This window comes from Haliotis cracherodii, unplaced genomic scaffold, assembly GCF_022045235.1.
Source record: "Haliotis cracherodii isolate W230 unplaced genomic scaffold, xgHalCrac1.p SCAF_8, whole genome shotgun sequence".
Classification (NCBI taxonomy): domain Eukaryota; kingdom Metazoa; phylum Mollusca; class Gastropoda; order Lepetellida; family Haliotidae; genus Haliotis; species Haliotis cracherodii.
Window position 1 is genome coordinate 27,935,565 of NW_027266341.1, and position 26,405 is coordinate 27,961,969.

At 38.0% G+C, this 26,405-nt stretch overlaps 1 protein-coding gene across 1 annotated transcript; it reads right to left on the minus strand.

The window, feature by feature from the left end:
* Positions 1-263: 263 nt before the first annotated feature.
* On the minus strand, positions 264-26,405 carry LOC139450375 (pancreas/duodenum homeobox protein 1-like). The gene is made up of 2 exons (XM_071232058.1): positions 25,952-26,405; positions 264-679 (listed from the first exon to the last, which is right to left on the minus strand). The coding sequence occupies exons 1-2, from the start codon at positions 26,403-26,405 to the stop codon at positions 264-266; spliced, it is 870 nt and encodes a 289-aa protein (XP_071088159.1).

Below are 26,405 nucleotides of genomic sequence, written 5' to 3' on the forward strand. Positions count from 1 at the left end.
AAGATTTATCTAATATTCCTTCTCGTGGATATCAATGCCACTCCTTTCGTAAACGAAGTCAGTTTGGGTCAGGTAGTTTCCGTGGATTATATAGTACGTCTCAAGAAGATATCACGAACGATATCCAACACACAATCTGTTAACGTTTTTTTCTCCAAACGGTAGGTTTACCTCCAACCCTCTGAACACAGCACTTTTCGATTCACTAGTCTGACTGGTGACGTAGTCTTAAGTCAATCTCTAGATCACAACTACACTGATCATCAAGTGGCTGAATGGTAATCCTTGCTCGTTTCACCATCACCATTCATATGTTCTTTTTGTATTACTTTGGTTTCAGGGGAGAACTCATCGGGCATGTGACCCTCGGGGGAGTCCGTCATGTCCCCAGGGCTACCCTCCCCGCTGTCGAGGGTTGGGGACATGGGACTTGAGGGTTTCCCCGTGGAGCGGGGCGCAGGGCGTCGCTTTGCTTCATCCTTCTTCCATTTCATCCTTCTATTCTGGAACCATATTTTTATATGTCTCTCTGTAAGGTTCAACATGGCGGCTAGCTCTATCCGGCGTGGTCGGGAAATGTATTTATTGAAGTGGAATTCTTTCTCCAGCTCTAACAACTGGCCTCGAGTGTAGGCGGTACGTGTTCGCTTGTTCTCATCTTCAATTGGGTACTGGGCACCTGCAAAAAAAACCACAATTGCCATCAATGAAGACACAAACATGAAAATGGTCAATTGTAACAGCATAGACATCGACATCATCATCATCATCGATAACATAATCATCATCACCACCACCATCATCACCACCATCATCATCATCATCATCATCATCATCATCATCATTCGGGAGCGAAATCTATTACCAGCCTTATAGATTAAAGCATACGTTTATTGATAAAGTCAGCAGGATTGGACACAAATTAATCACCTACAGGGTTCTCTCCTGAGTTTTAAGTTCAACAATATCGGTAAATACCGTATCCTGTCATAGGATTTTCTGGTCCATCATCTGGTTTGTTTACAGACGGTCGTCCCATAGCAGGAGTATCACTGTGTGGCGTTGGGCAACAAACATTTCCTTTTTTGTGAGAGGCGGATGCTACCGTTATGGAAAGCTATGCTGACACATTTCGCGAACGCCTGGTGTCATCGCTGATTTTCAGTGATTCATTCATATACTTTTCAACTCTATTTTGACTTTTAAGACCAATGGAATCTGTTTCAGCGGATAATCATGTCCGTGATAATCGTTTTGTATTTACAATCATACTCATGGTTACAGGGTAAATTAAATGTTAATGTTATACAGGGAAAGGGTGTATATGTACAAAGCATTTAACATGTATTAAACCGACACAAACCTTTTCGATGCCATTACGAATGTATATACATGATTAAATATTTCCCGAAATATTTTTCTCTTAATTCAGAATAGTTTTCAAGTTAGAATGCAACAAGTAGCTATTTTCATTTCATAATATACCTAAAATTTCGGTTCAAGCAAATTTATTACCAATAATGTGTATAATAAAATAATAGTATTAACTATCTCATTATCGCTATAGTAGGGCAGGTATCCTCCTGAACCCTTAAATCCCATTGCCTCTACAGCTTATAACAACACAGTTTACTGTTGAGTGCACAACTAGTCCTGTGAAAGTGCCCGCGAAAATACATGTTGACATTTAAAAGAATATTGTTTCATGTGAATGACATTATCCATCATGCATAATATTATCGGGAGAATATGCAGTAATGGTGATGTCGTCTATAATGTACAGGATATAAACTTATAACCATAATTAAAATAACCACGCATATTAGAACACAGGAGACTAAACGTTAACATGATGGCAAGAGGTGGCAAATTAGAATAACCACTACAAATATGTTAACGTCAAACGCCACATATCTTCCAAACAGAAAAAGTGCTGACTTTTTCAAAACAATTTAGCTGATCACGTTTGCGCTTAACACGTGGGATCTTATAAATATCATTTTTCTAAAATTATGTATGCATTTATTTCTAAAGGTTTACTAAATGAAGCAACTCCCGTTGAATTACAAAGCCGAATTGCCAAATTTCAGCAAAATATTCTATTGAACTAAATGATTTTTTTGCCTGATTTCAGGAAATAAATAATTTCACCGTTAGTGACAAGCATGTATGTGTTTTTGCTGAAAAATGTTGACAAAGATAGTGTTGAATTGGTTATAGTTGTAATGGAAATATGCCTGAATTTATGATTTGCTGAGTCCCATGTACTGCATTTATTTATTATTTGGGATAAGAATTTATCTTTATAATAAACCAGTATATCAGCTAGATAACAGAGTATTATTTGTTGACTAGAACTCAAAAGATGTTCTTCTCAAGCACAATTAAAATCGGGATATAAAACTCCTTTTCAAAGATTTATCTCTTATCACTTTGCATTTCTTTGGCATGGAATTTTATAAATTATTTGCATATATTTAAATTCGAACGTTTCAGATAAAGAACTATCATGAATATTATTACAATTTGACGGCCCCTCGTTTTCGCTTCTTCTATGGGACACCAAACTGAATCTGCAGAAACGTATTTCCTTGGTGGCGAGATCGTTGGTTGTTGGCAGAATAGAAGGGAAAACGTGAACACTTTAGGTAGGTTATGATAACTATTTAAATAAATATCCACAGTTGTCAAAGTGTTTCTTGAAATGAAAACAAGCATATTCTTCTATATGTTTTCAAATCTACGAAAATATTTCAAACTATTTAGAAAGACGAGCAAAGATGTTTTGTTGGATTTTTTTAGTTGATAAGTAAATATGCATTTTTTTTCTATCTAGCAGAATGTGGTTGGGTAGTTTAGAGTTTTAGTGTCAAAGCCTCAGAGTGGAGTACTGACACATATTTCAAAATAAGTCTCATATAAATGAACAAAGAAATCCTTTTCGATAATCATAAGAAATCTCATAAGAAAAATTATATATATCGAAGGCTACTTTTGGCTCTCTGGATCATACGAATTTCAAAATTGGGGAGTTTTCAACACCTATTTCATTTAAACTAGGCTTTTCTTTCTTTCTACCAGTCACAAATTTTTACAACATACGTTTTTATAACATAGCTACAACAGTTTGTGAAATACTTGCTCATACTGAACAAATGGAAAACAAAACATTACCATTGACCTTTTTCGCATATGTTTACAATTACTCCATATAAATGTTTATATGCGTTCTTACGCAGGAAATAGATTCTAAGGTTCTCAGTCAAGCCACTACTTCCAAAAAGCTTCAACTAATTGTTTAAAATCCCCCACATTTCTTAGTTATGAAAATTGTAACAGTCTACTGTGTGTGATGTCTGTACCTTCTTTAGGCTCTCGATTACAACATTGTTGCTCAAGCCTAATCCTGTTTAGACTTGAAATAAAAAAAATCAAACTTAAAAAGATAAATTTGATCACACCACAGGGGGGCAAGTGAAGGATAGTTTTATCAAACATCAGTGAGTAGCTAAAGTTGACAGACATTAAAAAAACCCGTATCGTTTAAAAATGAAAAATAAAATAATAATATTCCATTATAAATATAATATGCGATCGTGTTCATAAAAAATAAACCATTTCACACAACATTACCTATGTTAAAATATGTTCAGTAAATGTTTTCGATCTTTGGTTGAAAATATCTTTTATCAACCATATGCCTTCTTGTTACTCATTATCAATGTATGTTTGGCTTCCCTACAAGGTATTTCATGAAGTGTCAGTCCCGACCTCTGTCAGGTTGCGAGCGCCCCTGGCGGCCGTCTCAGCACGTGTTTCCTAGTAGCAATGGTGGCGGCCGTGTCCGAGTGAGTCCTCGTGATTACAGTGTATTCGCTCAGCCAATCAAAGGCGGATCAATCAAACCAAGCTATTGTTGCTTATCTTACAGTCTGTCAGATGACCGAGTTAGGTTTAGTGCTTGCCTCCTTGGAAGAAATATCTGGTTAAATATTTGGATACCGAATTAATATTAGAAATTGTAGTGGTATGAATATCTCTTAGTGAGTGGAATGACCAGGGTTTTACACCCCTTTGAGCAAAATCCTTGCCATATTCATGAATGTATAATAGTTTATAATTACTTTATATTTTGCTGTTATTTTTTTTAAAGTTTTCAAAATCTATCACAGCTGAAAGTATATTTATTAAAAACAACAAATAAGGAATATCTTTCTGTAACGGTAATGTATCTATTTTGAATAATGCTTTCGATAGATTCAAATGTTTTAATTCAAAATGGGTTATATACCTTTGTTTCTTTAACATAAAGAGAACAGCTTATTACGATAATTATGAAATATCTATATATCCAATAGACAGGGTAATATAGTGCCATTGTATACAAGCATTCGGATTCCAAGGTTTGTTGGTGTATCTGGAGTCGTATGACCTGATGTTAATTGTCATACACAATACCATTATCCAACCACGCAATACTTAACACACCGCCGTGCACAGTATATACAATCTCTCGCGTCTAAACGTTTAAGGAATGATAGCGATTTAAATGCACTAGGTTGGCAGTTGTTTTTAACTCAGAAATATAACAGTACGTCTTTTCACTTTCCAACACGTTATATAAGTCGGGCAATGGACGACGTTGACAAATACTTATAGGTCACAGGTTGTATTTAATATTATTAATATATACAAAAAACGTAAGATGTCATCAAAATAGATTCAGAGTCATAGGTTGAAAGGGGCACGGGTGGTATAAAGCGACGAGATTCGGTGTATAGAGTTGCGTCCCTTTTCTGTTTGAGGATCCGTAGTCGTCAGTTCGAATCCCAAATCCGCCCTTATTATGATCAATAATCGACCAGCACAATGTGTTTCACAAAAGTGGTAAACGCGTATGACCTTCATCACTGCAGACATTCCTTCAATATAAAGCTGACACGCAGTGATATAACTTGAATACTGGGGTTTAACGTCACGTTCAAGATTAGTGTACGTATACTGTTTTGGGCTGCTTGTCCTAGTCCTAGTAATTTTTATGCTGTTGGCCGACAGAGTTACCATGCCGACAACCCACGCAGACTCCGATCCGACCTTGTTTTAGCCCCTTAACGCCGAGCGCAGCCAGGGTAACAACAAGTACCATCTTTTAACCTTTTTTGGTACGGGGATTGAACCACCGTCCTTCCACTAGATCATGAAGCGTTCTTTAAAACTTTTCAGAGCTGCCATAAACCATAATCAGTCACTCACTCACTCTCTCTTAACGCCATCTGAGATTATCTATGGAAAACTCCTAATGTCTCATTTGCACAAGTCTCTTTCTGTCAGTGAGCATTGTTAGGCATATATGATTGCATGACTTCAGATTGTCGTAAGAGGCGACTAACGGTATATGGTTGTCAGGCTCGATGTCTTGGTTGACGCATGTCATCGTATCCCAATTGCGTGGATCGATGCTCATGATATCAATCATTGGATTGTCTGGTCCAGACTCGACTATTTACAAACCGCTGCCATATACCTGGAATATTAGAGTGCGGCGTTAAACAACAAAGAAAAAAATAAGATTGCGTGAATGGGAAATGACATTAAAAGCCTCCGTGTGTTTCTGCATAATAACTTGACGAAGCACTCGTGGACTGGTTAACAAACATATCTTTTTTTCAACTTTATCGCCTTGATATCAGATATTTATCCTGATAAGATTCTGGGAAATCTCATGTTAAAAACATCACACAGTTATATGACTCCCTGAACTCTTTAATTTGATAATATAATATTACACCCATGGTAACGCTATTTTTAAAAAGAAAAAGATCCCTCAAAAGTCTGTTTATTATTAGAGGAAGCCTTGTAGACCTTTGGCATTTTCTGCTAATGCCACTGGTTTACGTGCACGCATCAGCTATTCTACACCTGGACAGGTAATCTTACTGAATATTCTACAAGCATTATGCAAACACCACCATTATTGATTATTGGCCATACGATTGCGAAAAACATTTTTTATTTATTTCATTTTTATTTTTTTGGCACAGTGACTTTAAGTCCCAGCGGTGATGGCGACAGGGTGACACCTGTGAAGGAGAGTGAGTCAGGGCCAGTAATCAGAGCCCAGTACGACATGGGCAGTTTGGGAGCCCTCGAATCACGGGCGTCGATAGATGTGATTTTGTTTGCAGGGCCTGCCTTTGATTCTGGCGACCGTCACATGCCGGTGTCGTTGATTCCCAGCAACCCCGTGCGGGGAGACGCTGTTATGGACAGGCCTCAAGTCCGACAGTTATAATACCACTAAGACAGACACTAGCGGGGATAAAGCAAGGCTTTACAATACGTCCTTTGCTGTCAGTTATGAAATGCTCGGTTTCAATCTGCACCTGTTTAATATCTGCGAACTTCAGACAGGTTCAGTCAGATTATCCTACAAACAATTACAAATACACCAGGAAAGCTGGTATATTCAGATCTCAGAGTGTTATTGCAGTTGCTATTACTTTGTAAACTGCTTTAATCATGAAATATAAACTTGGTTGAGGTTTGTAAGGAGCGAAACAAGAATTACAGTTTGTACAGTGTTAACGCTGCAGAATGATTATCCATCCAAGCCAGTGTGTATAGTAACTCACGGACAGGTGAAGCATGCACTGGGGAACTTGTACAAGTATCCATTCATTGAACAATGTCAACCCTGTCGCTTATGTATCATGCTACACATGCAATCAAGTGACACATTTGCATGCCGTAAATTTATCACCACCCACATTTATCCAATGTAAAATATAAAAGTGGTTTTCGGTAACAAGCACACAATGTCGTATCATGACAAATGCTTAACATATTGACATATTTATATTTCATATAATTCAAGATAGTTCAATTTAATTAATATCATGATTAGAAGAGTTAGATGGTTACGGATAACATATTTTTATGATTTCTAGATTCGGGACTATTTCGATCTCCTTCGTTAGTCACCAGATAAAAAGGAGGGAGCCCCTGCAGCGTTTTAAAAATGAAAAAGAAATGGTCCTTAAAGTTTCACATATCCCCTTTTCACCTTCTTCTCCAAACCGCTCAAAGGCTTTAATATCAAGGTTATTTATAGTTGCACGGGCCGGTGGGTTAGCCTAGAGGTTAAACCGTTCGCTCGTCACGCCGAAGACCCGGGTTCCATTCCCCACATGGGTACAATGTGTAAAAGACATTTCTGGTATCCCCCGCTGTGATATTGCTTTAATATTGTTTACAACAGCGTAAACCCCATGATTACTCACACTGTTTAAATCTATCATAATGATGTCATCACATATAAAGTTCACCAATGGGTTAACAAGATAACAATATCCCATTGAACGCCTTGAAGTTGTACAGTGTCTGCATCATTTGGCAAGCGGTGAATCAGCCCACAGTCGAATCAGACAATCGAATTCATTTGCGGTTCTTGCATGTATTAACAATAAACAGTCAAAATAATATAAGGTGAGGTCAAATGGGTTTAACGTCGCGTCCAAGATTATTGCACTTATATAGCGACGTGCAAGCACGTGTATGTGTGTGTGTGGCTGCTTGTACTAGTCCGGACTGATGCCGATTAATAGTGCTAGCACACTGAGATACCATGCCGCAGTTTAACATGAATACCCCACTCAGACAGAGAATCCTGACTCCGAGCTGACCAGTCCTTGTTTTAGCCCCTTAATGCCGAGCGCCAGACAGGGTAAGAACAAATACCATTTTTTAACGTCTTTTGGTGTGACACGGCCGGGGATCGAACCCCGGACCTGGGACGATCTACCATTAGACCACGGAGGCGGTCCAAAATAATATAATGATTATCTGAAGTTTTGAGATAGTGTATAGTGTTGCATGTCCCATATCTCCATACAAGAACAAACTTTATCCAGTGAACTAAACTATCTGCCTGTACCTCGTATCTACTGCATTTACATGTTATCCACTACTCTTTCACAAAACATAATATTAAAGTAAAGTATATGTAAGATAGTCAGTGGTACAAAAACCTTCAATCTCGCATCTGTAACAACTGTATGGGTTTACTATCTGGCTACCGGTGGGGCAGCTCACGCTTGACTTTTAGCGAACACCTGGTTGTGGGGTTTGGTCGTTTTATATATATCTCAGATTCTCCCTGATTCTGATTTTTGGTTTGGCAGCACCATACCCGTATTGGTGTTTTCGAAAAGGGAGAGTATGTCAGACATATCTATGAGCATCATATATCACCATTTCTCACAAGACCAGCATCAGCAAACTATTATGCTAGAAAAATGCCTTCATTTCTCATCCAGAGTATTGTGCATGTTACTGCAAAGCCTGACCAGTTTGTTTAGATGTATGCTCAAATCAGAAGTTGGTTTATCATAATTGTATCAAAACAATAAAACAAGTTTCCCTGCCTTGGGAAGGAATATATAAATCTAGTGAATATAAAACGTCAGAGATTAATTGGTCTCTTTTATTTGCCGAAACAATTAGATTCCACTGAGCGCAAAAGGCAAAGGAGTGGGTATAAATTTATGAATGGATCACTAGAAATCAGTGATGACACCAGGTGTTCACGACAAGGGTAAACGTGTCATGCTCTCTGCCTACCTCGTTTCTGTTAACAAGCGGTGGGAAACATGAATTGTTTCTGAGGCATTGCGCGAAACCTTCACCAGACATCTTTGCTTCCTTACTGTTATGTGCAATATGTGTTATGTGCATGAAAAGGGAAAATGCCCGAATGTGCCAAAATGCAATAATCTTTAACGCGAAGTTAAATCATCTCGCTCTGCCTCACAAACAGCATAAGTTGCTTCAGTATAGATCTAAATATGATAAAGACCTCAAATCAATTGGAATATTGATATTGGAATATGAGTGGTCAGATAATAGGGGTTGTCCAATATACATTCATGAAAGTCATTTAGGATACGATAGGCATAGTTCTTTGACTTCCTTCTGCGAAAGAAAACATTGAATTTGTAAAGCACCTGTGTCATCTTGAAACAAGGAACTCACAGTCTTCACGTCGCTTGTTTCCGACTTGTCTAGATCCATAAACAAATATTTGTCATTCATTTTCTCTTTCCGCCACACAGAACACCCGACTTTATAAAATAGTAGCGTAAAACATACCCACTAATGTATCTTAAAGATAAATATGTTCTGAATGGCTCATCAGTATCAAACGCCACTTTTTACATAAAAAAAAATCAAAATGTGCTACGAAGGGCGTGTTATTTGATTGTGTCTGCAGTCTACCTAATGAATTGTGTGGAAAGTTGTTTTCGTTATAAAAGAACAAAATCAAAGCTTTAATCTGTCTTATAGACACGTTTGAAATTCCTCCATCCACGCAATACTTTATGACTTTACTGCTACACAATGAAGATCTGATGTATGAGATATGAGAAGTAAGCGTACCTCACAGGCGATGGGATATATGAGATATGAGAAGTGTGCGTCCCTCACAGGCGATGTGAGTTATGAGATATGAGAAGTGTGCGTCCTTCACAGGCGATGTGATATATGAGATATGAGAAGTGTGCGTCCCTCACAGGCGATGTGATATATGAGATATGAAAAGTGTGCGTCCCTCACAGGCGATGGGATATATGAGGTATGAGAAGTGTGCGTCCCTCTCAGGCGATGGGATATATGACATATGAGAAGTGTGCGTCCCTCACAGGCGATGTGATGTATGGAATATGAGAAGTGTGCGTCCTTCACAGGCTATGTGATGTATGATATATGAAAAGTGTGCGTCCTTCACAGGCGATGGGATGTATGGAATATGAGAAGTGTGCGTCCTTCAAGGCTATGTGATGTATGAGATATGAGAAGTGTGCGTCCCTCACAGGCTATGTGATACATGGAATATGAGAAGTGTGCGTTCTTCACAGGCGATGTGATATATGAGATATGAGTAGTAAGCGTCCTTCACAGGCTATGTGATGTATGTGACTTTAAAATTAAAAGAAGAATAAATATAAACCATGTAATTATATTTGGAGTTGGTATGAAATATGACAGTCTAGACCAAATACAAAATAGAATAATTCGCTGCATACCTATACAAACTAAAGCATCATCTATTTCATATATCATAGTGTCATTCATCGTGTGTGTACTTACATCAATTTTATAAGATAATATTGACTCGATTGTGGAAATGTGAAAATTATTTTATTGTATCTTCTGGAAATCATCGGGTGTAAATTAAGACTATCTTTCTTGGCAAAGATGAAATATATAACAAAGGTGAAGGTAATTGTTATGTAGCTGTAACAACTTCATCGGAGACAACACATCACAGTCGACGAGATACATGTATACGTGTTTTTCTCTTGGAGCATTTAGCCAGCCAGAGATTCGTAGTTTTTTATGAGTTTCCTGTTTGCCATAACTGTGTATAGTTGATGTTAACTGATCATATCATTACCAAAACACAACTTCGATTGTGTAACAATGTGCGTATTTGAACACCCCTCCAATGTGACAACAGTGGAGAACTCGTGTTAGCTGTAACTGCAGATCAAAGTCGAGCGACGACCATGGTGGGGTGTTCGCGACATACAAGTAGGTGTGTTGGCGGAGGGTCGAGGGGGACACATATACACGTCATACACAAACACAACATCAAACGCGGGATCCTCTCCTCTAAGCATACCTCCACACAGTGTCAGATAACAGGCTACCTTCTATCTATTCATTACCAGCCTGTTCACAGCATGATCCGTGCAGTATAGTCTTGCGACAGTCATAACATGACACTGGTTCAGTTATTCAAAATTAAGGACCATATCACCTATGAAAATCTAGAAGGGATTTTGATAGCGGAAAACCTTTTGTCGCTTATATTTTTAACTTTTGAATTGAGGAAATGAATATAGTTTTGATGTAAAATACAGGCGACAAAACTGTTTTAAAATTCAAAAGCTATAATTTACAATACTTCGCTTGTCTTAACAAGTATTTATTTATTCATTCACCTAATGCAGATGATATTATATACAACTGCTCGTCCTGGCTAGTATTATTCTATGTATTCTCCATAATATATTATTCAAATGGCACGGTGTACAATTGCTCGCCCTGAAAAGAATGATTCTATTCATTCGCCTAATCCAGATCTTATGATATGCAATTGCTCGTGCTAGCCTGTTTTGTCCTATTCATTCTCCTAATCCAGATATTATGACATACAATTGCTCGTCCTAGGTAGTATGGTTCTATTCATTTTCTTAATCCAGATCTTATGACGTACAATTGCCCGTTCTAGCTAGTATTGTTCTATTCATTCTCCTAATCCAGATCTTATGACATACAATGGCTCGTCCTAGGTAGTATGGTTCTATTCATTCTCCTGACCCAGATCTTATGACATACAATTGCTCGTCCTAGCTAGTATTGTTCTATTCATTCTCCTAATCCAGATCTTAAGATATGCAATTGCTCGTCCTAGCTAGTATTGTTCTATTCATTCTCCTGACCCAGATCTTATGACATACAATTGCTCGTCCTAGCTAGTATTGTTCTATTCATTCTCCTAATCCAGATCTTAAGATATGCAATTGCTCGTCCTAGCTAGTATTGTTCTATTCATTCTCCTGACCCAGATCTTATGACATACAATTGCCCGTTCGAGCTAGTATTGTTCTATTCATTCTCCTGACCCAGATCTTATGACATACAATTGCTCGTCCTAGCTAGTATTGTTCTATTCATTCTCCTGACCCAGATCTTATGACATACAATTGCCCGTCCTAGCTAGTATTATTCTATTCATTCTCCTAATCCAGATCTTATGACATACAATTGCCCGTCCTAGCTAGTATTGTTCTATTCATTCTCCTGACCCAGATCTTATGACATACAATTGCCCGTTCGAGCTAGTATTGTTCTATTCATTCTCCTGACCCAGATCTTATGACATACAATTGCCCGTCCTAGCTAGTATTATTCTATTCATTCTCCTAATCCAGATCTTATGACATACAATTGCCCGTCCTAGCTAGTATTATTCTATTCATTCTCCTAATCCAGATCTTATGACATACAATTGCTCGTCCTAGCTAGTATTGTTCTATTCATTCTCCTAATCCAGATCTTATGACATACAATTGCCCGTCCTAGCTAGTATTATTCTATTCATTCTCCTAATCCAGATCTTAAGATATGCAATTGCTCGTCCTAGCTAGTATTGTTCTATTCATTCTCCTGACCCAGATCTTATGACATACAATTGCCCGTTCGAGCTAGTATTGTTCTATTCATTCTCCTGACCCAGATCTTATGACATACAATTGCTCGTCCTAGCTAGTATTGTTCTATTCATTCTCCTGACCCAGATCTTATGACATACAATTGCCCGTCCTAGCTAGTATTATTCTATTCATTCTCCTAATCCAGATCTTATGACATACAATTGCCCGTCCTAGCTAGTATTGTTCTATTCATTCTCCTAATCCAGATCTTATGACATACAATTGCCCGTCCTAGCTAGTATTGTTCTATTCATTCTCCTGACCCAGATCTTATGACATACAATTGCCCGTTCGAGCTAGTATTGTTCTATTCATTCTCCTGACCCAGATCTTATGACATACAATTGCCCGTCCTAGCTAGTATTATTCTATTCATTCTCCTAATCCAGATCTTATGACATACAATTGCCCGTCCTAGCTAGTATTGTTCTATTCATTCTCCTAATCCAGATCTTATGACATACAATTGCCCGTCCTAGCTAGTATTGTTCTATTCATTCTCCTGACCCAGATCTTATGACATACAATTGCCCGTTCGAGCTAGTATTGTTCTATTCATTCTCCTGACCCAGATCTTATGACATACAATTGCCCGTCCTAGCTAGTATTATTCTATTCATTCTCCTAATCCAGATCTTATGACATACAATTGCTCGTCCTAGCTAGTATTGTTCTATTCATTCTCCTAATCCAGATCTTATGACATACAATTGCCCGTCCTAGCTAGTATTATTCTATTCATTCTCCTAATCCAGATCTTAAGATATGCAATTGCTCGTCCTAGCTAGTATTGTTCTATTCATTCTCCTGACCCAGATCTTATGACATACAATTGCCCGTTCGAGCTAGTATTGTTCTATTCATTCTCCTGACCCAGATCTTATGACATACAATTGCTCGTCCTAGCTAGTATTGTTCTATTCATTCTCCTGACCCAGATCTTATGACATACAATTGCCCGTCCTAGCTAGTATTATTCTATTCATTCTCCTAATCCAGATCTTATGACATACAATTGCCCGTCCTAGCTAGTATTATTCTATTCATTCTCCTAATCCAGATCTTATGACATACAATTGCCCGTCCTAGCTAGTATTGTTCTATTCATTCTCCTGACCCAGATCTTATGACATACAATTGCCCGTTCGAGCTAGTATTGTTCTATTCATTCTCCTGACCCAGATCTTATGACATACAATTGCCCGTCCTAGCTAGTATTATTCTATTCATTCTCCTAATCCAGATCTTATGACATACAATTGCCCGTCCTAGCTAGTATTGTTCTATTCATTCTCCTGACCCAGATCTTATGACATACAATTGCCCATCCTAGCTAGTATTGTTCTATTCATTCTCCTGACCCAGATCTTATGACATACAATTGCCCGTCCTAGGTAGTATTGTTCTATTCATTCTCCTGACGCAGATCTTATGACATACAATTGCCCGTCCTAGCTAGTATTATTCTATTCATTCTCCTAATCCAGATCTTATGACATACAATTGCCCGTCCTAGCTAGTATTGTTCTATTCTTTTTCCTGACCCAGATCTTATGACGTACAATTGCCCGTCCTAGCTAGTATTATTCTATTCATTCTCCTGACCCAGATCTTATGACGTACAATTGCCCGTCCTAGCTAGTAATATTCTATTCTATATGACTCATTCCCTTATTCAAAGGTTATGATATATATATCGGTTTGCTTGTCCTAACTAGTATTATGACATTCAAATGTTATGATATACACTTACTAGTTTGTCCTAGTTAGTGTTATTCTATTCACTCTCTCCATTCACTTGTTATGATGTATATGGACGAAGCTGTGAACGACCAACCTAGTTACACAAACACACAATCCCAATTTGTATGAACGGAACCCCTAGACCTTCACTGAACAACTGACCGGACCACAGCCCCTTGTCCTAACAATCGTCCTCAATGATCATGATTAGCGTACCCATAGACATTTGTTAAATGTGGTAGAGATCCCTATATTCATGTACATCCTCACCCGTACACCTGGTATCGTCACTATTTGATATTGATTCATCAACACATGCTAATGGTATAGTGGGAATTGTACAGCGAACTCTGCTCTTAACAGAGATTTTTAAGGATTATGGACAGGGTTTTGCTTCTATTTAATTGTGTCTCGAAGTTGCGTATGCGTTATGGTAAGAGGTACTGATGTATTTTAGATATGCATGTATATGATGCTGGAGGCATGAGCAAGGGGGGCTTTGTGGTGATCCACCAATAAATTAAGCTCCAGTGGGAGGCATAATTTAGATAACAATACATAATATTTCAGGTAGAATGGAAAATGGAAAACAGAATTGGATATCTCACTTTAAGTATATTCTCTATTTCACTGGACTGGGAATTAGATACTCTTGTCAACACAACAAATTAATATGGAATAAGTCTCATTCAAGCATTAAATAATGTTCATATAAACAGGACTGGCATGAATTTCGAAAATGTACACATATTTTATGTTAAAGACATCAGTTGGATCAGAGTATGACCCTGGGTTCTTTGTGAATTAAACAAATTAAAGAACGCTTTCGCTTTATGAGTTTCTAAAGACTAATGCTATTAATTTCGACAAATTCAATTGCCACACACACTTCCTTTATTGTAATTTTGTTCATTATCTACATGTTGTTTTAAATTGAGAATATATGTTTGTACACCATGGTGTTAATATTAAGGTGAATTGTATATAGAATATGAATAATGACTATTATTATACCTATTAATCTATACCTATTACCTATTAATACCTATTAATCTCTTTCACCTTTTGTAAATTACACTCTTGAGATATATTTATTAAACTCTAATGTAAGTTTTCAGTTGGCATGTATAGACAAAGGCAAATTCAGCAAAGACGCCATGGTTATGAGCGGCAGAACTTCTGTAGAAACACCAGGCTTGTTTTCAGTGATCCATTCATATAATTGTCAACGCTATTTTGCCTTTTACGCCAATGGTACCCGTTTCGGCAGATAAGCACGACTGATTTTTCCCTGGCGTTGACTTTTTATGATTAAACAATCTGGCAAATGTCTAATACATAATTGAGGAAGTATGTTTTACGCCGCTTTTAACAATATTACACCAATGTCACGGCGGGGACACCTGCAATGGGCGTACTCAGTGTATCAATTAACAATGTGAACGCTTTAACCACTAGGCTGTCCTACCATTCCGTACATCTAGTACGTGTGACTATATTACTAACACTGTGCTTCATAGGACAGTGAACCGCCTCCATGGCCTAGTGGGCAGAGTGTCTGCCCGGAGAACAGGAGGTCGGTGGTTCGAACCCCGGTAGTATCATACCAAAAAGTGTTAAAAGATGGTACCTGTTGTTCTTGCCTGGCATTCGGCATTAAAGGGATAAAACAAGCACTGGTCGGCTCGGAGTAAGTATACTTTGTCTTAGTGGGGTACCCATGTTAAAAATGGTTAGCAGTATAAACCGGTATTTGTACGTACTGGTACAAGCAGCCTCACACACACGCACACACACACACACACACACACACACACACACACACACACACACACACACACACAATCGTCCAGACACAATAATATTGAACGCGACGTTAAATCACATTTCATTTCACCTCACCTCACCTCACCTCACCTCACCTCACCTCACCTCACCCCACCTCATAGGACAATAGGCGTATCCGTGTCATGCCACACCCTCAACCACAACCCGCCTTTACTTGATGATAATTGTAGATACGTGTCTCTATCTGAGATATCTACCCTCCACCTAGAACGCCCACAACTCCACCATGTCTTTATCCAACACAAACGTCTCCAGCTTTCTGTATGCTACATTCTCACTTCAACACCTCCCCATCACCCGATCCACCCCAATATCCCATTAACGTATTGACGTATGTGTTTCTTGTCAACCCCGACAACACAACAACACTCCTTCCCTGAACCAACACCATTCCCTACCCTACACAAAACAGCTTATATGTTCTGGATGAGAAATCCCCTCCCTAATTATAAACCGCACTTAGAATATTGAAACATCCCCCATCCCACCCTCACCAAAGCAAATCCTCTACCCACACCTAATAGTTCCTGTATATGATGCAACCCCCACTATTGCAGGGGGAGCCGAGCAGCCGTGAGCTTCCCCCACCCCCTGCTGGATCGCGTCTCCCCTATCCCTGCCCTCATCAATGTAGCGGTGACACTGTAGTCAATACATCGTCACGGCCGCTGTTCACTGTAATGGCGTTGCCTGGGAGAATTATCTGCCCCTTGATCGCTCTTCAACAACCTGTCTACAAGGCCTGTAACACGGGCCTGACTTTAATTAAATCTGCGAAATTAGTCAAGGCAGGGCTCAATTTGTCAGCAGCGACTCGTCTGACTTGACATACAGGTTATTGTTAACATCCCATGACGGAAACTGGCGGGACAGAACAGAGGCCGACTGTAGTGCAAATGTTGAACACACTATGCGCTGAGAAATAGCGCATACATGACGGGAAACACGGCCGTGTATTGACCAAACTGCAGTAAAGTCTGCTTATTTGTTAATGCACTAAACATGCAATCATTTAACAGATAACGTTAAAGAAAGAGATGATGCGAGAGAAATACAACTGAGAATACAATATTATTGTATAATATTTTTCATTGTATATCAGTATATCAATATATATGACAGCATATCCTAATGAATATATATATATATATTAAGAAACCGCTATATATATATCAATATATATATCAATATATATGACAGCATATCCTTATGAATATATATATATAAATATATTCATTAGGATATGCTGTCATATATATTGATATACTGATATACAATGAAAAATATTATACAATAATATTGTATTCTCACTTGTATATATATAACGTTCACGCCAGAGAATACCCTATTACCCGATAAACCTATTCCATTGGACGTAAAAGGAAAAATAGCGGTGACAAATTTATGAATGGATCACTGGAAATCAGTCATGTCACAGATGTACAGCATGGCATATAATACTGGTATAATTATACCACAGTGCTGTATCATTGTATATCACAGTCTATGTATCGCATATATCATGCCATGTCATAGTGTAGATATAATTCTATATGATAATGTTTATACCATAAAGTATTGCGTTCATGACATCACACGAGAATATAGTAAAGTTATAGTTACCAGTGTATGACTATATAGTCACAGAAACATTTATTATGACCGAGAACAGGAACACTTGTTATGACCGAGAGCCCACCTCAATATGCACAGAGCGTAACCTATTGTTTAATTAATTAAACAGTATGTATTTCGGAAGCTGACGCTTGATAAAGCAGAGAGAAACCCTATTTCCATAAACACAATTCATAATTGACAACTTACTCGTCTCTATTCAGGAAGCTTATATCATTTGAAAAAATGCTACGTCAACTAAAGCTGAATAGAATGTGATATCAAAATAAGAATACAGTAGTTAAAACACCCACGAATAATTCATGACTTGGGGTGCGTGCAGGAGAATTGATGACATGCGGGGGTCGAGTGTCTTAACGTGTCATCGCCACTAGATCCAGGGATTAGCTAGTTGAAAACAAACACACATAAACACCGAATCTAGTCTGCAAAACCCGGAAACCGCTAAAAAGAGATACATTAGATCTTAGTTACGCACTGAGACATTGGTATTCTTTCGACTGCAGAGTCTGAAAGTCCAATCCAACATTGTACACATAAAAACCATTTATAAGTTTACACAAATCTTACCTTATATCGTTATAAAATAGTCGGTAGGCATTTCTTCGTGTTACAAATTCTGGTATTTAAAACCTTTTACTTGGAAACGCATATGGATGCAACAGTGGCATAAACATTATGTATTGCATAGCAAAGAGAGAGACAGTTTTAAGGTTGACTGATTTATCAATGAAAGGTTAGAGATTGTTAACAGGATGTATAGTTACTGAAGATCCGTTATCAGATTGAAGGTCACTGTAAACACTGAAATCTATATTAAACTCAACACCTTAGTTTTATTCATACTTGATACACATTCTATTGTAAAGACTATGAAAGTATTAATAATTAAATAAGTCAGCCTACACTCACTGATCATTGTAATATAACACTAATGACACCACGAACTCGTTAAATGCTGTGCGTGTAAGTAAACCTCAGTAAAACTGGAAGCAGCACAGTCCAAATGCGTGAATGATTGAATGATGTTAAAGACACTGAGTGAATGTTGAGACCGGTGTTAAATGTTTTAGTCTGCCCTTGTAATATACAAGTGCAAAACTGCTATAGTGCCGCAATGAATATGGGATAAGTACTTATTGGAGTGTTGACACCAAGCATTTAATGTTCATATAATAAACAGGACAAGGATAAGTATTTAGTTACATTTCGAATATGTTCAAATGCTATTAATATATAAAAGTTTTCAGTTGGGTCTAAGTACGATCTTAGGACATTGTGCATTGAACACTTACGCTTCGTGGGTTTCTAAGAATAAGTGTAATTTCTAACTTGTTCACCCTATTTTATTTAATGTCCATCACAGAATGTGTTCTTTGTCTTAATGTCGTAGTATATACCGATAATGCTTTAAGTGCCAAATTAAACGCTTATGGTGCAAGAGTCAACGCTTAAAGTGCAAGAATCAACGCTTAAAGAATCAACACTTATTGTACCAAAATCAACGCTTAAAGTGCAAGAATCAACGCTTTGAGTGCCAGAATCAACGCTTAGAGTGCAGGAATCAACGCTTAGAGTGAGGGAATCAACGCTTATTGTGCCAGAATAAACGCTTATTGTGCCAGAACCAACGCTTAGAGTGCAAGAATCAACGCTTATTGTGCCAGAATCAACGCTTAGAGCGCAAGAATCTACGCTCAGAGCGCAAGAATCATTTTGCGAACACCCGATGTCAGTACTGATTTTCATTGATTTGTTCATATATTTTCACCGCTTTATTGCCTTTTACGTCCAATGGAATTTGTTTCGGTTAATCGACACTGGTTAGTCTCTAGTGTAGACGTTTTATAACATATTGAATAAAGTTCAACTAAAAAGATTTAACAAGAAACTCGTAGCTGGCGAAATTTCTTCTTTAGTGAAAAGTTCCGATTTGCAAGAGCGACCTAATGAGACACAATTACACCCCAGTAGCAATTGCCCGCCCCTTCGTTTTGATAGTGAGGCTACACTAAGTAAACACAATATATCTTGACTTTCAAGTGAAAGGTAAATAGGGCTGCCGGGTTGACACCGAGGGAATGTAGATACCGTGTGCGGCAAGAGGCAATTGTCAGCTTATGTAGACAGATTATGTTGCCCAGATGAAGGAAGACAGCAGTCTAGCAGATGTCTCTCAGATAGAAGAATAATTTATATATTTACTGTGTATTATGTAGGATTACAAGACATAGACACTCATTAGACTCTATCCGTCTAAATACATTTGATTGATTATAAATAGTCAAACGATCTAAATTATTATCTTTATAAATATAAATTGCGCATAGGCTTTGTGCAATTCCCTATTTTCATTTTACCATATGCTTCCATTTTTTCAGGTGGACAATTGACCTGCCTTTGCATGTGTATCACCTGTTATCTTAACTATTTAAATGTGTGTCATTCATAAACATATGCGGAATGACATAGGCGGAATCATACAATGGACGTCTTTGTAATAGATATTTCTTGTGTTTATTCATATAGATATAAGAAACTTCATCAAATAAATGGGACAACGAGAGCATATGCACATAATGCTCATTACCGTGACTTATGAAATCGGATATAGCTGAATCTTTTTTGGAGAGCATAACTTGAAGTTTGCCAAGCACAAAAACTTTAAAATATTAACTTCAATAACGACGATGTATGATAATAATTACACGACAATGTCTCGTGTGCATTCAGGATGGTATCTCCGGCACAAGGAAATAAGTGAGTCCGAAACAAATGGAAGCGAAATATGTATGAATCCACACTCGCGAAACATTGGGAATCAAGGTATAATCATAGCCACAAGCTTCAAATGAAAATATAAACAAAAATAATATTCCAAGTATAGAAACTGGAAACAACTGTGACAGTGGTGGCCATGCGTCTCTTATACGAGAATATTTAATCATCGTGATGTGTTGTCTCCGTTTTGAAAATGTATTTTAATTAAAGTAAGTTTTATGCTCAGGGTATCTTCTTATTGCTTGGATACAAATCCTTTTCTTACTCTGCAGCAGTACTTTGGAACAAACTGCCACTGGATCTCAAGACGTCACTTTCTCTGTTAGTTTTCAAACATGAACTAAAGACACTCCTCTTCAAACATCTTACACCACAGAATTGTATGTATGTATATTTCTTGAGTTTTAATATTATCTTTCCTGTATAATGTAGGACTATTGGCAACCACGTGGTGATGCAACTTGGAGCTTGATAAATGGACTTAATATTATTATCATTAGCACTATTGTATTGTCGGGAACTGAACGTCTCCAACATGAGAACATGTGATATAAGTTCATATTAGAGATGCCATATGAGAATATGTGATATAGGTTCATATTAGAGATGCCATATGGGAACATGCGATATAAGTTCATATCAGAAATGCCATATGAGAACATGTGATATAAGTTCATATTAGAGATGCCATATGAGAATATGTGATATAGGTTCATATTAGAGATGCCATATGAGAACATGCGATATAAGTTCATATCAGAAATGCCATATGAGAACATGCGATATTAGTTCATATCAGAAATGCATATGAGAACATGTGATATAAGTTCTAGTAGAGATGCCATATGAGAACATGTGATATAGGTTCATATAAGAGATTCCATATGAGAACATGTGACATAAGCTCATATTAGAGATGCCATATAAAACGTGTGATATAAGTTCTAGTAGAGATGCCATATGAGAACATGTGATATAAGCTCATATTAAAGATGCCATATGAGAACATGTGATATATTAGAGATGTAACATGATGTAAGGAATTAATGTCTGATATTTAATATACGAGTTAGTGAGTGAGCTGTAGGCAATATTCCAGCTATGCCACGACGGGGGACACCAGAACACAACCTCACATATTGCAACCATGACGGAATCAAACCCGTACTTTAAGCGTGATGAGCGAACAGTGCAACCACTTGACTACCCACAGCCGTCTATCATGTGAAGATGTGAGAAGTTCATGTCAGATATATCATATATTTAAACAGAAGAAGTTAATATCAGAGATGAAATGTGAGAAGATGCAGGTTTTACAACACCTCACTCAGCAATATCTCAAATACATGACGACGGCCTGTCTGGACCAGACAATCCCGTGTTTGATTTAGTTGTGAGCCTGATCACCTAATCACATCGCCATAGTGCAACAAATATGGCGGTGAACTTCCCTTACAATGGAATATTCTTTGATGTAGCAACTACTTGATAAAACATTCAATTGTACAGTAACACGAAGACCAAATACTGACGCATTAACTGTGACAGAAACAGTCACACCACATAAACACCACCATAGTAATTATCATTATCATTATTATTATATATACTTGTTTGTAAAGTCATGACCAGAGGACAATGAGACCCCTGGTATTATCAAACCACATTTAACAGCGTTAAATGGTCATGACAATACAAATAAGTATTGATTAGCAAACGAACAAAATACAAAGTGTGATTTATTAACTAACATTGACATAGTATGAATGACTATCCCACAGTATGAAAAGACGCCCCATATATCGAGCAATACGTACATTAGTATATCTGTATGACATCTGCCACCGACAGACGCCCCAATATATCTAGCAATACGTACATTAGTATATCTGTATGACATCTGCCACCGATAGACGCACCATATATCCAGCAATACGTACATTAGTATATTTGTATGACATCTGCTACCGACAGACGCCCCATATATCTAGCAATACGTACATTAGTATATCTGTATGACATCTGCCACCGACAGACGCCCCATATATCTAGCAATACGTACATTAGTATATCTGTATGACATCTGCCACCGATAGACGCACCATATACCCAGCAATACGTACATTAGTATAATTGTATGACATCTGCCACCGATAGACGCCCCATATACCCAGCAATAAGTACATTAGTATATCTGTATGACATCCGCACCGACAGACGCCCCATATATCTAGCAATACGTACATTAATGTATCAGTGTGTATTGTTTGACTTTTCAGCTATTGCTAATCAAACACACAGCCCCGGTAAGTAACATGTTTTATATCTTATTTGTTTCTGACTGAACAAAAGAACATGAGTGTAAAGGCATGAATGTGAAGGCAGATCAGAAATTAAATAGTTTCCTCGCGACACTTAACAAGAAATAGACTTAGTCTTATAGCGTTTAGTTTCAGGTAAGAGAAACCGATTATTTCAATTTTCACTATCGCATTGGCGTTATTTATGCGTAAAGTGGATTATGCAACTGTAAATACTCAACATATAAATCTGCTACAAGGTTCACTGTTTGTTTATCCTTTAGCCGTCACCCGCGACAGTCTGTGGACACTAGGTGACACTGAGTAGAGTGGGTATTGATGTATACACCCACAGATAGTACAGCAAGTAGTGTATTGATCACCCCGGGTATTAATCAATCAATCACCTGTACAGGTGAACATTATTTACAATACTTTGGAGGTGTTTCTCTGTCGTAAAGTTTACCATAATGGGTGAATAATGTCAAGTATCATACAAGACTTATCTGGATATTGATCTAGTATCATACGTATTTGATATATGCATCTATCAAGTAATTAGTATCAGAAATTTTCTCAATATTGATGAAGTTGTTTTGTTTGCTGTTTAACGCAGCACTACAATATTCGTATGGCGTTGGCCTGTATATATTGGTGTCTGGACAATAGTGGTGCCTGGACAATAGTGGTGCCTGGGCAATAGTGGTGCCTGGACAATAGTGGTGCCTGGACAAGAACGAATGATTGAAACTATGCGTAACGTACCACGATGATACGCAATCAAACAAATCACGCATGGATCGCTAGATCCATTACACCACCTTTTTCAAGCATAGGTTGCGCGGAACCTACTATTACTTAGAATCTCCACGGGGGGAATTCTTGATAAAATCCACACCTCCTTAAGAGCAAATTACATCAATTTGTACTTCAGGGTAATTAAATATATTCATTTTTAATCCGTGTTCGCATTTCCATCAACAAATACCATCATCGCTGCTGTTGCTGCTACAGATGACGAGTATTAACCCTGAAAATAGTACTCATATCTTAAGCTGATTTTTGCAATTACGTAAATTAAATTTTCAGAATTTCATAAACGGTGCATTGACAATATCATTTTTAAAAACTGCTAGAATGGGACTACCTGGGTATGTGTGCATTAATGAAGTAAATAAGACTATTTAGATATAGTAATTGACATTCATTTCCACAAACACCACCACCTTTAGACCGTCAACAGACCGTCATTGTCATTCACTGCTGTTTACGTGCCGCTTGTTTTTAAATTATTACTATGAGTTGTGATTATTATTCGCATGAAGCATCAAATCATGTAGAGTTTGTGTAATCCTTCTGGAGTGCATTTCTCATCAGTTATTTTAACTTATCCTTCTGTGAAAATAAAAGGAAACTTTTAACATGAAATAGGCAATTCGTATTCTTTGGTATCAATTTAAATATGAATTTAACCCTCTTATCTGGTATCTTAAACTATATTGATAAAGTCACATGAGGAAAGTGTAAAACTACCAGAAAACACAAAAATTGATTTCTATACGTTGCGTTCTGAAACACTGTAAAAGTGACACGTGCTTATCACGGGAGGACATGATTTTAAAACATTTCCCCATTCACTTGACATGCTTTCTTCTAGTGCGAACATCTGGTGTTATCACTGATTTCCAGTTATTCATTAATATATTTTTCACCGCTATTTTGCCTTTTGGGACCAATGGAATCTGTTTCGGCAGATAATCAAGACTGATTATTACCCGGTGCTTGACGTTTTATGTTTAGCTATATATATATTCTGTATTTAAGTTTCGTAAAATAAAACGCGTGAAAAATAATTATCCTAGAAAATAGACATACAAACTAGTAATCTGTGACTTATGCCGCTAGAAGTCGAAATGAAATTTAACTATTAAGTAAAGTTTTGATAAGCTAATTCAGTATAATTGCTCGAAATAAAATCATACATTTCCTTTAAAAAATATATTTTCTGGATCATAAAATTAAATGTTGGCTATTAGTACCGAAGGCGTCAAGTCTCTATAATTGACTGCGTAAGACACAGTGTGGCACAATGATATTCACAACCATACCAACATTTATATTTTACGGAAAACGAAATAATTGGCGCGAAAACAGCGAATAAAGAGATGACACCTTCAATTCACACGAGCTGATGGAGAACATTCATTTGGAAAATAGCACCACTTTTACCTCATAATTCTCATGGTCTTTTTAGGAACCAGCGGCTCATCACATTTCGCAATAAACCATAATATCAACAAATGTTCATATTAGATATGATGTCCTTGTCACTGATTTTCCCCCACCCCCGTGTCCCCTCCCCTGACAACGCTAGCCGCTCTCTCCCAAGCCCCCCTTCGCCAGAGTGAACATTGCATGGCGACTCCCCTCACTTAGTTCGCACAACGCTCCCGCTAATCATTTTTTAATCAAGATGAGTGAGAGACCAAAGATAAATTGTTTCTGCGCGGGTTTACACTGCGAATAACGGTAATTACAAATATTCACATTTATCACGGGGCTATATAAAATGGAAAGTTGCCCGTTCAGTCGTCAGTAGAAGCTTTCGTGACCACAACCATGTTATGGAGAACAATTTGGTCTTCTTAAGTAGGATATATGTTTTTACTCAAGTTAAAACGGCCTTGGGGTAAAATTTTGTCGTTCATCACTCCGTGTTAACTGCATCGACGTGTTATTCTGAAAGAATTGCAGAATAACGGTATTTGTGTGTGTCAGCACCAGGATCAGACGTCAGTGACATGTGCCAGTAAACGGATGAGTTGTTTGCATAAACCTATGTTTGGACATATCACACGTCACACTGCTGGGATTGGTAAAATGGACTTATGGAACTTAAAACAGGCAAAAGAATGTTTAGAAACATGGACAATATACCGTGAATTCATATTTAAGCCAAGGTAAGTCAGAATCGGATGTATGACACCGACATGGTAACTCCACGTTCTTAAAACAATAGACATTTATTATTTTTCTATTAGTTATAGATATATGTTAAACTAGCAACTGAAATAATGCGTTTCTTCATTAACCAAATCTACATTCGACACATATAAATCTTGTTACAAATACGTCTTAGAAAGGAAAATAGATTGGCAGTGAAAAATACGTCAAGTCCTCGTGTAATTCCACTATCGTGTTATACCATATAAATCGCTGTGGGTCAACATACTTGCTGATCATACACTTCTTACATTAATCAAGTGTATAATCCCGTGTTTATAGAAGCCTAGCTATGCTCCATGAGCACGACATGATATATTAGTGTAAATACACATGTCTATTGTGAGAGAAGAGTTGTCCTACCTGCCCATTGCGCCTTCCATTGGTGAGCGTGAGATTTGGTAGTCTTCATCCACGGAAACTGTAAGCTGTTTTGTCCCCCGCCGGAGGGTGCGGATTGGGGAGTGGGGCCCTGTGCTTGGGAGTGGGCAGGGGGTGGCTGGGTGGGTTGGGAGACGGGTGAGCTAGGTATGCTGCTGTTCGGCATGTGGGCAGGGACGGGGTTATTCATCGGAGCCTGGATCCCTTGAGATTGAAGTTGGTGTGGAAGACCCGTGGGGGAGTCACTCTGAAGGTGGGACTGCTCTACCACAGCCATAGCCTGACCCCCATATCCTCCCTGGGGGGAGTTCCGGGCGTATATACAAGCAGGAGGGGCATGGCCAGTGTTTGGGTATGTCCCCACGGCCGTTGGAACTGTGTTGTAGCTGTCCCGGGAGTAGAGGGATTGGGTGTAGAACGTACTATGCCCTTCCAT

Coding starts and splice junctions, on each gene's coding strand:
- LOC139450375 (XM_071232058.1), bottom strand. CDS start 26,405: ATGGAAGGGCATAGTACGTTCTACACCCAATCCCTCTACTCCCGGGAC. Junction 680..25,951: donor ATGGAAGGCGCAATGGGCAG/GTAGGACAACTC, acceptor TTTTTTTTGCAG/GTGCCCAGTACCCAATTGAA.